Source organism: Schistocerca serialis, chromosome 1 (assembly GCF_023864345.2).
Source record: "Schistocerca serialis cubense isolate TAMUIC-IGC-003099 chromosome 1, iqSchSeri2.2, whole genome shotgun sequence".
NCBI lineage: Eukaryota > Metazoa > Arthropoda > Insecta > Orthoptera > Acrididae > Schistocerca > Schistocerca serialis.
In genome coordinates this window covers 308,338,214-308,353,417 of record NC_064638.1, presented here as the reverse complement: position 1 = coordinate 308,353,417, position 15,204 = coordinate 308,338,214, and the positions used below count along the sequence as shown (strand labels likewise).

The following is a 15,204-nucleotide window of genomic DNA, read 5'->3' as shown; positions in this document are numbered from 1 at the left end:
TGATCACCGTTGTACTTAAGTAGTCCTACAACCATAGTCGTCTGTCCCCTTTTTAACTGTGTCTTTGCTGGTATTTTACCTTTGATTTTATGTAGCTATTTTGCTGTGTTCTGCCTGAGTTTACAGTTGGTCTTTCATGAATCTCACAATGTGAATGTTGTTTTTTAATACCTGTGTAATGAAACAACTTGATATATATATATAAAAACACACACACACACACACACACACACACACACACTCCTGGAAATTGAAATAAGAACACCGTGAATTCATTGTCCCAGGAAGGGGAAACTTTATTGACACATTCCTGGGGTCGGATACATCACATGATCACACTGACAGAACCACAGGCACATAGACACAGGCAACAGAGCATGCACAATGTCGGCACTAGTACAGTGTATATCCACCTTTCGCAGCAATGCAGGCTGCTATTCTCCCATGGAGACGATCGTAGAGATGCTGGATGTAGTCCTGTGGAATGGCTTGCCATGCCATTTCCACCTGGCGCCTCAGTTGGACCAGCGTTTGTGCTGGACGTGCAGACCGCGTGAGACGACGCTTCATCCAGTCCCAAACATGCTCAATGGGGGACAGATCCGGAGATCTTGCTGGCCAGGGTAGTTGACTTACACCTTCTAGAGCACGTTGGGTGGCACGGGATACATGCGGACGTGCATTGTCCTGTTGGAACAGCAAGTTCCCTTGCCGGTCTAGGAATGGTAGAACGATGGGTTCGATGACGGTTTGGATGTACCGTGCACTATTCAGTGTCCCCTCGACGATCACCAGTGGTGTACGGCCAGTGTAGGAGATCGCTCCCCACACCATGATGCCGGGTGTTGGCCCTGTGTGCCACGGTCGTATGCAGTCCTGATTGTGGCGCTCACCTGCACGGCGCCAAACATGCATACGACCATCATTGGCTCCAAGGCAGAAGCGACACTCATCGCTGAAGACGACACGTCTCCATTCGTCCCTCCATTCACGCCTGTCGCGACACCACTGGAGGCGGGCTGCACGATGTTGGGGCGTGAGCGGAAGACGGCCTAACGGTGTGCGGGACCGTAGCCCAGCTTCATGGAGACGGTTGCGAATGGTCCTCGCCGATACCCCAGGAGCAACAGTGTCCCTAATTTGCTGGGAAGTGGTGGTGCGGTCCCCTACAGCACTGCGTAGGATCCTACGGTCTTGGCGTGCATCCGTGCGTCGCTGCGGTCCGGTCCCAGGTCGATGGGCACGTGCACCTTCCGCCGACCACTGGCGACAACATCGATGTACTGTGGAGACCTCACGCCCCACGTGTTGAGCAATTCGGCGGTACGTCCACCCGGCCTCCCGCATGCCCACTATACGCCCTCGCTCAAAGTCCATCAACTGCACATACGGTTCACGTCCTCGCTGTCGTGGCATGCTACCAGTGTTAAAGACTGTGATGGAGCTCCGTATGCCACGGCAAACTGGCTGACACTGACGGCGGCGGTGCACAAATGCTGCGCAGCTAGTGCCATTCGACGGCCAACACCGCGGTTCCTGGTGTGTCCGCTTTGCCGTGCGTGTGATCATTGCTTGTACAGCCCCCTCGCATTGTCCGGAGCAAGTATGGTGGGTCTGACACACCGGTGTCAATGTGTTCTTTTTTCCGTTTCCAGGTGTGTGTGTGTGTGTGTGTGTGTGTGTGTGTGTGTGTGTGTGTGTGTGTGTGTGTGTGTGTCTATATATATATATATATATATATATATATATATATATATATGGTTATAATAGAGGGAAACATTCCACGTAGGAAATATATATCTAAAAACAAAGATGATGTGACTTACCAAATGAAAGTGCTGGCAGGTCGACAGACACACAAACAAACACAAACATACACACAAAATTCAAGCTTTCGCAACAAACTGTTGCCTCATCAGGAAAGAGGGAAGGAGAGGGAAAGACGAAAGGATGTGGGTTTTAAGGGAGAGGGTAAGGAGTCATTCCAATCCCGGGAGCGGAAAGACTTACCTTAGGGGGAAAAAAGGACAGGTATACACTCGCACACACACACATATCCATCCACACATATACAGACACTGGTGTCTGTATATGTGTGGATGGATATGTGTGTGTGTGCGAGTGTATACCTGTCCTTTTTTCCCCCTAAGGTAAGTCTTTCCGCTCCCGGGATTGGAATGACTCCTTACCCTCTCCCTTAAAACCCACATCCTTTTGTCTTTCCCTCTCCTTCCCTCTTTCCTGATGAGGCAACAGTTTGTTGCGAAAGCTTGAATTTTGTGTGTATGTATGTGTTTGTTTGTGTGTCTGTCGACCTGCCAGCACTTTCATTTGGTAAGTCACATCATCTTTGTTTTATATATATATATATATATATATATATATATATATATATATATATATATATATATATATATATATATATATATAAAAAATGAGATATTGCCTGTTCTTATTTCAGGTGAGGTTGCTGATTACCTTGCGTTATAGCATCCTAAACCACTAATAATAATAATAATAATAATAATAATAATAATAATAATTGAAGTAAATACCTAACCATGGTGTGCAGGGAATGGAAACAGCTGCCAGGAAGCCACCTAGGCAGCACGATCATAATATTTCGGTAAAAATTTTCCATCCATCTCTTTCACTGCCGGTTATCAGTATCTACCCAATAATGATTTCTAAACAACAGCAGCTTGAAAAATGTCACCCAATAACTCCAATTCTTCAAAACAAATTTGGGGAAGATTCCTTTTTATTAGTGAATGGTCTTGAACAGTGTTAAACTAACCAGGTCTTGAACAGTGTTAAATTAACCAGGGACACCAGAAGAGATCTGAAGAAGATCCCAGCACAGTGATTGACATGTGAGGAAGAAATTTGAGGAGGAACAACCTAAAAGATTCGGGAGAGGGCAATGAATTGTATGTCACGGCCCAGTACAATGGCATTACTGAAAATATTTCGCCTCGTGGCAAACAGATTTACATGTAATTTGTATTTCATATATGTATTATGTGGGTTAATATTATGTTAAAAACCAGTTTTCAAGCAAGACATTAGAGTAAATGAAACAGCAAAACTTACTTGCTTGAAATTATCTTACAGTTAGCATTTGAAACTAACTCTGTTGTTTTATATTATTTCATTTCAGGTTTGGTGGGACTTGCCATATCTTATGCTCTATCAGCAACAGGTGTATTAGGTGGTGTTGCAAATGCATTTGCAGAAACAGAACGTGAAATGGTGGCTGTGGAACGAGTATTGCAGTATGTCCAAAGTGTTGAGAAGGAATCTCAAGGTGGTGAACAACCACCATATGGGTGGCCAGCTCAAGGAGTTGTGTCCTTCAATGATGTTGTCTTGCGTTACAGGTGAACACCTTTAAAACTCTATAGCTGCAGTTTATAAATGCTATCAAATGAATTGATATTTGGATGCTACAGTAACTGAGATGTGACTGCTTTTTCATAAAACTATCAGTAGTTGATATATACCTCACGACATTTGTTTTGACAAACTACAAGCATATCTGCTGTTAAGAGACTTTAGTTATTGCAGTACTTGGGAGTCTCATGACTTTTGTGACACTGACATTGCATGTTGTTGTGGTATTATTTCTTATAAGTAAAAGTGGAGAGGAGACTATGACAAATGGTACTCATTGTGCTGTATAAAAGGATATTTCCTTCTGTATATACTTGACAACATCACATTATTTCTGAAGTGAACAACACTGCTGTAATTGCTTCTTGTTATCTATTCTGTGTTGAAGATGAATGGTGATGACCTGTCCATAGTCTTCGACTATTTAGCAAGATTTTTTAAATGTCTATTTTTACAACCATTTGCACAAAGCTACTGAGACAGTTGAGCCTTACTCTTAACCATTTTGTGTCTCTAGACTTTGTTTATTCAATTTTGTCAACAAAGTTTTTGAAAGGCATCATCACCACTCTAAAACCCAAATGCAGGAAAATTATATGTAACACTAAAAAAAGTAAAACTTCTCTATAAACTAAATGGAGTACAAGGAAACAAATCTGTAAATTTACATATCTCTGTAAGTCACCATTACATTATTGAGTATGTTCCATAGTAAAATGCTGACTATATCATTGATATATATGAAGAACAGAATTGGACCCACTACACTACCCTGAGGGACACCTTTGTTTATATATTTCTTTTATATGAATGCATGGTGTCTGTTATATTAGACATGTTCAAAAGAACAAATACCATGCAGAATCCACAGTTGTGTATTATGTATTATGTAAATTGAAGGTGGAGAGGGGATGTGAGGAAAGGGAAAGGAAATAATTATTGATGCTAGCTGCTCAGGACTTCATGTGGAATCAGCGGTGATGACTGAAAATGTGTGCTGGACCTGGCTTCAAACCTGGGATATCCTGCTTACTAGGCAGTTGCGTTAACCACTGTGCCATCTGGACACATTTTTTATTGCAGTTGCACAGACTATCTTGTTATGTCCCTCATCTGGTCCACACTTCCACCTAGTGCCACCTGTCTGCAATTCCCATCCATGTCCTCCATGTTTGCTATTTTGACATACCTGCAGGAGGTCAAATGTGATTGTGCATTTGCACTGAAGGTGATGGATTCATAGCCCTTTGAGGTTAGTCGGTTATATGAATGTGTGGTATCTGTTCTTTTGGACATGTCAACATCCCTCAGGAGTCTCAAAGTAGCAAACGTGGAGGACATGGATGCAGACTGCAGGTAGATGGTGCTAGGTCAGAGTGTGGGTCAACCAGAGGCCGCACTGAGATAGTCTGCACATTTGCGATAAATGCTGTGCCCAGATGGTGCAGCGGTTAATGCAACACCTAGTAACCAGGAGATCCTGCATTCGAGTCATGGTCCAGTACACATTTTCATTCATCACCACTGAGTCTGCCTAAAGTCTCAATGCAGCTGACTTCAATAATTCTTTCCCATTCTTTTCCTTTCTCTCCATCGACCTTCAGTTTGCATAAAACATAATGTGTATTTCTTGTCTGACAATTATTTTACTAGAAATTTATCATCAGCAGACCTGTAAGTTATATCTGCCTTTTGCACCTTGTTTTCCACTTAAGACTAGAACCATTTGTTTTGTATTCCTCTTACACACCTAATGCTTCTAGCTTGTTTAGTACTCTGCTTGACAGTTGTTAAGGAAAATCTGACACTTGCTACAGAACAACTGCAATTGCTGTGGAAAGCGTGACCAAAATTATAATAAGGAAATGTAGAAGATGAGATGTGTTAAATGCATAAATGCTCTGTATTCATTCAGCGGTTCATGCAATGTTTGACAAAGTTTGTTGTGTGATATCCTGTGTTGTACAGCATGTCTGCAAAATGCCATTTGAATGCTTATAATTGTGGATGACCAGCTGTATGGCTCAAGGCATTCAAAGTGCCACTACTGTGGCCACAGTAATGGGTGTGTTCAAAACTGCCATCTCGCCATTAAAAAAGGCTGATGAAGGTGGAAATGCTTTGCAAAAGTATTCTGTTGGTCGTAGGTGTACTAATACATCACAAGAGAATTGATACAAAGACCTAGTGGGGAAAAGGAACAGACATCTCACTCCTAGGCACACCCTTGCAGACCCTGCAGTCACCACTGGTATGTGTGACTGCCAGAACCATTTCACGGTGATTAAATCATGATGGTTTGCTCACTCAGAAGACTGTTAAATGCATCCCTCATTTTGAGAAAGAGTTTGTTCGTGTAGGAAGCATGTTACTTTGGTTTGGGGTCAGCAACAGTGATCCAACATGATTATGTCTGACAGATCATACTTCACTGTGGCAAGTGGTTGTGGCTGTTAGTTAGTGAGAAGAGAGAGGGGAACACATCACACACCACAGAATGGTCATGAACATAATTCATGTGGTGCACCTGGGCATTATGGTGTAGGCAGGCATTATGCACAGTGGCTGAACACCACTGCATATCTTTGCACAAGGTATCATTACTGCACAGCAGTATTGCAGGAAAACTATTCTGGATCATGTCCAACTGTTTAGGAGTGTGGTGGGTCCCTACTGTCTGTCTGTGGATGATGGTGCCCTCCCACACAGGAACCGCTGAGGTGTCAGACACATTGGAGTATGAAGACATTGAACATATGGAATGATCTCTGTACTCCCTGGACCTAAACCTTATAGACCATGCCTGGGATGTTCTTGGCAGATGTATTGCTCAATGGACACCAACTCCCTGAATAGTGCAAGAACTGGAAACTGCCTGTTGAGAGGAGTGGGACATTATCTTCTAAGCACTACTCAACAATTTGGTAACCAACACCAGTAATAGGTGCAAAATTTGCATTAGTGTTTGAGGAGGGCATATTCCATACTGAGAGTCCGATATCAACCTTTATGTTGAGGGGTTGACCTGTGTCAAGCACGAATATTATTTTATCTGGTTTCCTGTTTTCACATGTGGTGAAATCTGTACCGTTTGTCATTGTAAATATACCGCTCCACCTCTATTACATATATATTGTGTTTCATGTCGTCCATCTGTGCCTGTAATTATTTCTGTCCAACAGTATGTGTGTTTTTTAGCTGCTGACTACCAGTGTAGTATAGTTAATAGTGCCAAAATCCTTTAACAAGTGTAAGGATATTCTTGTAACCCAGTCTTTCTTGTCAAAAGCATCAATTACCATTTTTGTATACTCTGTAATGGCCAGTATTGTACTTCTCTCACTTCAGAAACCAAACTGTGCTTCATTAGAAAGGTTGTATTTACTCATGTAACTTACTACTTTATCATTAAGGATTGATTCAGTTATTTTTGGGAATGCAGACAGTATTAAAACTCACCTGTGGTTTTCGATACTCTCCGCATTACCTCTCTTTAATAAGGATGCAAATTGTGCTTGCTTTTAGGTACTCCGGAAAATATCTGAAATATAGGACTATTTATTAAGTTTGTTAATGGAGCTTATATGCTGTCTACACACTCCATCCTGACAGAGACTGGAACTTTATCTATGCATTGAGAGTTATTTCTGCAGTTTGAAATAAATGTAATTGTAGTCCAATGAGCTGTTTCGTGGTAGGATGGGAAACTTTATTATTGAGTATTAATATACTGAAAAATGTTCATCAAGCAGTAATCATATGTCTGTTTTCTACCATAACACTGAAATCTTTTTGATGTGCATATGTTTTACATTCTTTCCCAAAATAGATGGATTTATAGTTTGAAGTCCTAATTTTGAAAACATAAAAATTGTAAAACTTGTATTTTTGTAGGGAGGATGTTGTAGCTTCACTCCAGGGAGTGAGCTTTGAGACTCGACCTGGAGAAAAACTTGGTGTGGTTGGACGCACTGGAGCAGGAAAAAGCTCTCTTTTGGCAGCACTGTTTCGTCTAACAGATCCTTCTTCAGGGAGAATCACTATAGACCGTGTAAATACTGCTTCCCTTTGTCTCTCTACTTTAAGGTAAATAAATACAAATACTTTTACAATTGTAATATAGCCTCATATCTGTCTCTACCTGCACATGTACTCAACACTTGAATTTTGAAGTAAATAGCTCATTCCATATTATCTGTATACCCTCACTAAATTCTGTACTTAAATATTGATTTATTAAGTACACTGTTTCCTGTCCAGTTTTGAATTATATTATTATTTTTGAATTAAAGTTCAGGTTGTATACTACTAGTCTCAATATTTCAGTATAGGCTTGAGAGCATTTATCCTGGAATGTGAATTCGATATACTGAAATTTTGAGTGTTTGTGAGTATACAGTGTTCATCATCATTTTATTAAAAGCTATGCATGGCAGTGAAAGACTGTGCTTTAGGTAAAAATGGACTGTTTTTAATGTAGTTCCCTCATGGGTCAACACATTCTTCCAGTGCCTTTTCAGTGACTGGGTTCTTTCCCTAAAGTATAATTCTGGAAGATATGAAAGATACCCTACTATATCCTTTATTTAATCGGATAGATAAGAAATCTTCTCACCAAGCTGCGGCAGAACCCACTCACATAAAAGACTGTTGTGATTGGGAAGCTTACCGAGCCAGTGGCTCCTTCATTAGGCTGAAAGGTTAAAGGGTAAGAAAGAAGGGTTCTAATACTGTGCAAGCAAAATCCACACCTCTCTCACATCAGTTGACTTACTTGATATGCACAGCTGATATTCTTCTCTGGATAGCTGGCTACGTCGATCGCCAAAACCTTCTTCTATAAAGAATAATGCTGGTTACGGGAATTTATCAGAACCCCCCCCTCCCCCCCCCCCCCTCTCTCTCTCTCTCTCTCTCTCTCTCTCTACTCTTGAAATAAGTGAATAATTGCAGAATACTTTTAGTTTAGCCTTGGTATATTTCAGCTTCCACAAAGAACAAATTCACCACTTCTCACATAAATATTCGATTGTTTGCAAGTCAACTGATTTGTCTAGCATTAGATTCGATTAAATACATTTTTAGCGTAGTTTTTGCAACCACATAATTATGAACATGTCTTATTTCTAGCAAGTCCAACACTGAAGTTCAATTAAATGTATATAATCAACTGTTCATTTTTCTTTAACAATAATTACAGACACTAAAACAGCAAGGAATACTACATGATTACTTCTTGCTCTTCCCATACGGCTTCCGTGGCACGAGCGGCAAACACTTGTCGATGCCGTTCGACCATCGCGTCTACCTTGTGCTTGTGACTCCTTTCCAGCCTGCACACACAAACATGTGTCCGCAGAGTATGTACGTTCTCTCACACCTATTTTTAAAATATCGTGTGTTCGAGACAGTAGAAGGATGAAGAAGGATGAATGGTTCTGGAATTCATGCGGAAATTCTCAAAGCACTACAGGGTGAAAGAAAAGGACTGGAGAGGTCTGTGAAAGGGGTTGATTTTGGGAAAGTCACCCAGAACCACAGATGAGGGGAGACTTACCATATGGGATGAGAACAAAAGACTCTTTCCTTCCTCAGGGGAGACTTACCGTATGGGACCTGCAGTTGTGGGTGATGTTCCTAAAATCTACACCTTTTTGTAGACCTCTCCAGTCCTTTTCCTTCACCATTCTTCCTTCCCCTTCAACCCTTCTATCTGAAGAAGGAGCCACTGGCTCCAAAAGCTTACCAATCGCAACAGTCTTTTGTGTGTGTGTGTGTGTGTGTGTGTGTGTGTGTGTGTGTGTGTGTGTGTGAGTGTGTGTGTGTGTGTGTGTGTGCGTGTGTGTGTGTGTGTGGGGGGGGGGGGGGGGGGGGCGTGCCTCCTGCCATCACTTGGAAAGTAGATTTCTTATCTATCCAATTAAATAATTTTATGAATAATTGGTTGTTTTTGTTGTTATATTAGCCCACCTATATCCTTGTATTGTAAGCATCCTGCGCACACTTACACATAGCCAAGGCAATGTATCTTTTTTTTAAACCGTTAATCATTTTTGTGCTCCTGCCAATACAAAATGGCACAGCCCATTGATTAACCGGGATGTTGTGTGGTAATTAATTTCTGCTGTCACTGAAAATGAATTACAGCAAAGTACTCCACTTTGTGAATGGGCTGCTGAATATTTAATTTTCTTCTACCAGTAAATTTATTCAGAAGTATAAAGTAGCACAAGTTATTGTGAAGGGGCAGATTTTATTAGAATTATGTGAGAGTTCATTGAAGCTCATGTGTGAAATGGTAATAAACTAGGCACTGAGCATAGTTTGAACACTTTTAACAGAACGTGGAGACAGAGACCAAGGCATTTAGGGAACTGAACTTTATATATCAGTTAATCTAAACAGACAGCTAAATTCATATCTATCATAATAAATTAATTTGTTTGAAATACAGAATTCTGATTTCTATATCGGGTAAGTGCAACTACAATCTGTTATCAGAATAAATGTTGTATTTCGAGTGGAAACTCAGGTAAACATTAATCAATGTACAATTTTTCTCATTTCAAATCTTCCAAAAATATAATACAAACAATGGAAAATTTGTGTGTGTAATATTGTAATAATACAATAAAATATTTTGTTATATGTTTTCAACCATAATAATATTTGTTTAGAATATATGGCAATTGAAAATAAGTTCTAGACCAGGATTCCAACATGCTTCTCCTGTTTATCAGTAATAGTTGCCTTAACCATTACATAATCTGAGCTTCAGTCCTGATTCAAATTTTCATTATCAGTACATTTCCACTCATTAATTCCATATACTACTATCAGAAGTTCTCCTAGGAGTTATGTGGAAATAGCACCACTGGGTGAATGGAGTTTATTATGGAGGATGGAAGTTTACCCTGCCCCAAGGGATATGTATAAATAAATTAAAAGCACAGTAGTTTAGTATTCAAAAATCATAGGCAGAAACATCCTCCACATACAAAAAATGTAGTTTCCACTCTGAGTTTTGTACAGATTTTCAGTTGTCATAACATATCGCAGTTCAGCATATGAGATGTGATCAAAAAGTAATTGGAATTTTTTAAAAAAGTAATAGGAATGTTTTAATTGCATGTGCTTTATACAAACAACCCAAATTTTTTGAGTCTTGTTGATACACATGTTCCTGATGTATGTTTGCTGCATTATCATATTTAGTTAATTGTTGACAGTCGGAAATGTTATACACGTTTTCAAGTGCTCATCTAATTTTTACTTTCAAAGAAGATGGATAAAAGAAGTTACATTAAATTTTGCCTGAAAATTGGAAAGCACTGTATTCGAAATGTTGACTGTGGCTTTTGCTGAATCTGCTGTGAGTAAGACAAGAGTTTATGAGTGGCATAAATATTTCAAGGAGGGTTGAGAAGATGCTGAAGATGATGACTGCCCTGGATGACTTTTCACATTGATTACTGATGACAATATGGCAGAAGTAAAGAAAATGCTTCTGGAAAATCACCATCAGAGAGGCTACTGATGCCGATGATGTCGACGTATCCTTTCGCTCATGCCAAGCAATTGTTTTGGATGTTTTGTGTATGAAACATTTAGCAGAAAAGTCTGTTATGAAATGGTTGAATTTTGAGCAAAAACAACATCATGTAGACATCGGTCAGGAGTTGCTACATGAAGTTGGCAGTGATTCAGAACTTTTAAAGAAAGCCATAACAGGTGATGAAACATGGGTGTATAACTATGACATAGAAAGCAAGACCAAATTGTTCCTATGGAAATAGACTGAAAAGCCAAGACAAAAAAATTGACAAGTTCAGTCACATATGAAGATTCTTCTCACTGTTTTCTCTGATTACAATGTGGTAGTGCATCATGAGTTCCTGCCTTGTGATCGTACAGTCAATAGTGAATACTACCTGGAAGTTATGCACCATGTCCTTGAAGCAATCCAAAGTAACTGATCAGAATTGTGGCAAAACCACTTGTGGAAATTACATCATGATAATGCTCCCACTCACACCTCAATGTTTTTTCATGATTTCTTGGAAAAAAAAGAAGAAGAAGAAAGGAGAAGTAAATAAAGAAAGACCATTATTTTGCAGTGAACACATAGTGTGCAATGGAGCGATCACTCTGTTGTAGAAATAATTCAAAAGCCATTATGTTGTCTCAGCCACTGTATTCACTCGAAATGGATACCTTCACCTTCTTTATATTTCTGAGGCTGAAGAGAACCGTGAAAGGACATCATTTTGATCAGATAAATACAGCATTATTGAAGGAGCTAAATTCCATAATGAAAAATGTGTTCCAGAAGTGCTTCCAGGACTGGAAAAAGTGCTGGCACAAGTGTATTGTATCTAAGGGGATTGATTTGAGGCAGAAAAATTTGATGTTGATGAATAAATAAAGACTCTTTAAGAAAAACAAAAATTCCCATTTCTTTTTTATCACACCTCTTATGTGAACGAGTTGCATCCTATCATTACCGAGCGAGGTGGCGCAGTGGTTAGACACTGGACTCGCATTCGGGAGGACGACGGTTCAATCCCGCGTCCGGCCATCCTGATTTGGGTTTTCCATGATTTCCCTAAATCGCTCCAGGCAAATGCCGGGATGGTTCCTTTCAAAGGGCACGGCCGACTTCCTTCCCCGCCCTTCCCTAATCCGATGAGACCGATGACCTCGCTGTCTGGTCTCCTTCCCCAAACCAACCAACCAACCAACCATCCTATCATTCCTATCAACTTGTTCATTTAATTTTAGTGTGTTTAATTTATTTTCTATTCTTTAGAGTGCTTGGGACATAATTAGATCAAATATGATCAATGATTATTAGCCTTTCTCCCAGTTAATTGTCCAGTGCCTAAATTTGATAAACTCTAATAGTAATGCCTAGGAGGTGGACTCAGTACATTTTTCAGACCTAAATTTCTTCTCTTTGAAGAAACACAGGGACATGTGAATTCATAACCTTCCAAACTGCACATGCTTTGATTCCCAGCTACACTCTATCAGCAGTCTCATCTGAGCACAACACACTACTAAATGCCTGCACAGGTTGTTGATGCAGAATCTGATGCCGCAAATTCTTCATACTGGTAGTTATAATCATTCATATTGATCACACGTTGTCTACCATCCTCGTATATTTTTGCATTTTATTTTCCACATGTACCTGTGCCACATAAACTTGAGATCCTTGACCTAACCAATCCCCCTCCCCCCTCTCTTCCTTATCACAATACATGCATGCTCCTAAACCACATCCATTCCTTTTCTTCCACATTTTTGCATGTTTTTAATGTATTTCATTCTCTTTAGGTATAGACAGAATTCACAGGATGCCAAATCTGGTGAATAGGATTGATGTTCCAAGCACTCTTACTTCAGACCATTAATTGTTCTCATTGTGCATGGATGCATTTATTTTTCTTCTTCATCATTGTCTTCTGCTTTTTTTCCCCAATACTTCTAGAAGATATATGTATAATTTCACCTGTTATTGCTTGCTTGGTAATCAATTGAAATAATTCTTTTGATATACCACAGAATCTCTAGGAGATGAAACTAACATCCCATCAGTTGGTGCTTCATTCTCCTGCTTTGATTGCTGTGCACAAATTGATGGACTCTTATTTCATCAACAGCATTAAAGAGGTTGTCGTCAAAACCAGTAAACTTCTTTTCAAATTGGCCCAAATGTTGCTGGGACCTTTTTTCCTCACATTTACTTTTGGTGAGCACTTAATGAATGTAGCACTCATCTTACACAAAGAATTGGCAAAAATTAGTACTTTATGTGAAAGCAATCATACTTTCTCTTTTGATTTATGCATGGTGTCAGCTATTTTATACACATTTGATTGCCAATCACCCTTGGCAGAGTTTTGGTACTGCTTTTATACTGATCAACTTCAAGGTAAGTAAGGCCATGTTTGAATTTAGCTGCTCCTTTCTTAATTTTTGAAAAAAGCAGAAACTCATTCTGTATTAGCATTTGCCAATTTTAGGTGAATTTAGATTGGCAATTAATCATAAGAGACAAGGATTCTATTAATGACACAGTTGTTTATGTTATTTATTTCAGTGAAAAAACACATGACTACTTCAATAAAGATACTTATACAAAACTATACACAGGTCAAGAATTTGACACCGACTCGTACGATTTATGAGATGTACCAACATGAGAAGAATAAAATTAGATTTTACAGCCTATCAAAATTTTATGGATACTAAATCACCTTATTACGTAATCTCCTCTAAACTTGCTGGACACCAAGTTTAAATCCAGCTGTTTTAATCTATGCTTTTAGATCAGTTTTTATGTTTTTGTTATATAATTTTTGACGTCATGATAAACATGGCACCAAGATTTTTATGCTCCCTTTTGAATTGTTTTTTAAGAGGTGCATCAACATTTGACTCACACTTCAGCAATAAGGTAAATACATCCCCCAGGTCAGGTTTTCTTACACTCAGAAATGTTCCTCACTATGCTAGTACACTTTCGTAAATATTAATACTACATTTTGAATGCCTTTGGATTAAAACAGTGTCCTCATACATTTTATATTGTAGGTTAGTCATTAAGTTTGTATTAGTACCATGAAAGGACAGGCATATAGCAAAGGGTTTCGCTTTTTTGTCTTTTTCCACACAGAGAGTGCCACATATTCCCTGCCAATTAATGAGATGGGGCAAATTTTTTGTTTGAACTCCTCCACCTCCCATGTCACTCTCATATTGTAATGTTACTGGGCAACTCAGTAAAGAGACTGACAACAAATATAAAAAAGTAAGATTGTGGTAAATAATCAGTAACTAAGCACAATTCGGAAGAATTTTCAAAAATCTGGTCTTTTCTATAACTGCTTGTCATTTTTCTTTAATGGTGTTTCTGTCTAAAAGTGATCAGTTTTCATTTGGTCACAATGTACACATACATCACTATGTATTAAAACAGTGTCCTCATACATTTCACACAGGCTGCAACCAAATTTGTCATCATCATATGCTGTATAGGAGGACCGTGTGTTACCACTCATGTGTGACCCATTTCTGCAGCATTTGGATCTGAGGATGGCTGTCTGACACAGTTAAAACAAGTTACTTGGAAAACTAAGAATCCGAAATTAAATTTATATAAAAAACAACAAATTCAACCAACAGGTTTTCACAGAACTGATAAGTGTAAAGACCTTGATTCAGATTCCATAATAATAAATTGTAGGCTACTTCCCTTAGGTATTTGATTGAACAAGTCAGTTCTCTCTTCAGAGGAAGGCTGGTGCATACCACCTGCTGTAGGAATGTAGCTAGTGCACTCACCCTGCTTTATTTAGGGGGACTTCTGCAACTAGTAAAGGGCTTCAGCTAACTCACTCTCTGTATAGTTTTTCAGGGCTGCATCTATAGTAAGCTATACAAAATAGTGGCTTTGAATGTGAGAAAGTAGGAGAGCTGCCCTGGCGGCATAGTACTACGCCAGCATAATCTAAATTAAAATTGGATTTAAAAATACCTACCAGCAATATAAGTACACAATAAAACATTTATACAGAAGAAACATTAATAAAAATCTTGTAAGTTACTCTAACACCAGCAGTACACTGTAAGTAAGATTAGTATTCTCAGTGGTCTACCTCTTGGCAAAAAAATAAGTAGCAGAGGAACGTACATCTACTTATGATGACCTATTATTGGTAGACATTTTCTTCTAATAAAATGAGAATAAAATGAAAATAAAGTAACAGGACTGTGTTGAGGTGTGATTACAGTCAGCATTGTAGT

The 15,204-nt window shown here is 39.2% G+C and overlaps 1 protein-coding gene across 4 annotated transcripts in view; it reads left to right on the top strand.

Moving 5' to 3' along the window:
- Nucleotides 1-15,204, top strand: part of LOC126469267 (ATP-binding cassette sub-family C member 10) — a 392,679-nt gene that overhangs the window by 315,763 nt on the left and 61,712 nt on the right. For all 4 annotated transcript variants that reach the window (XM_050096621.1, XM_050096622.1, XM_050096619.1 and 1 more), the window contains 2 exons: nucleotides 3,161-3,380; nucleotides 7,288-7,479. In XM_050096621.1, the coding sequence (XP_049952578.1) occupies nucleotides 3,161-3,380; nucleotides 7,288-7,479 (412 nt within the window). The remainder of the gene's footprint in view (nucleotides 1-3,160; nucleotides 3,381-7,287; nucleotides 7,480-15,204) is intronic.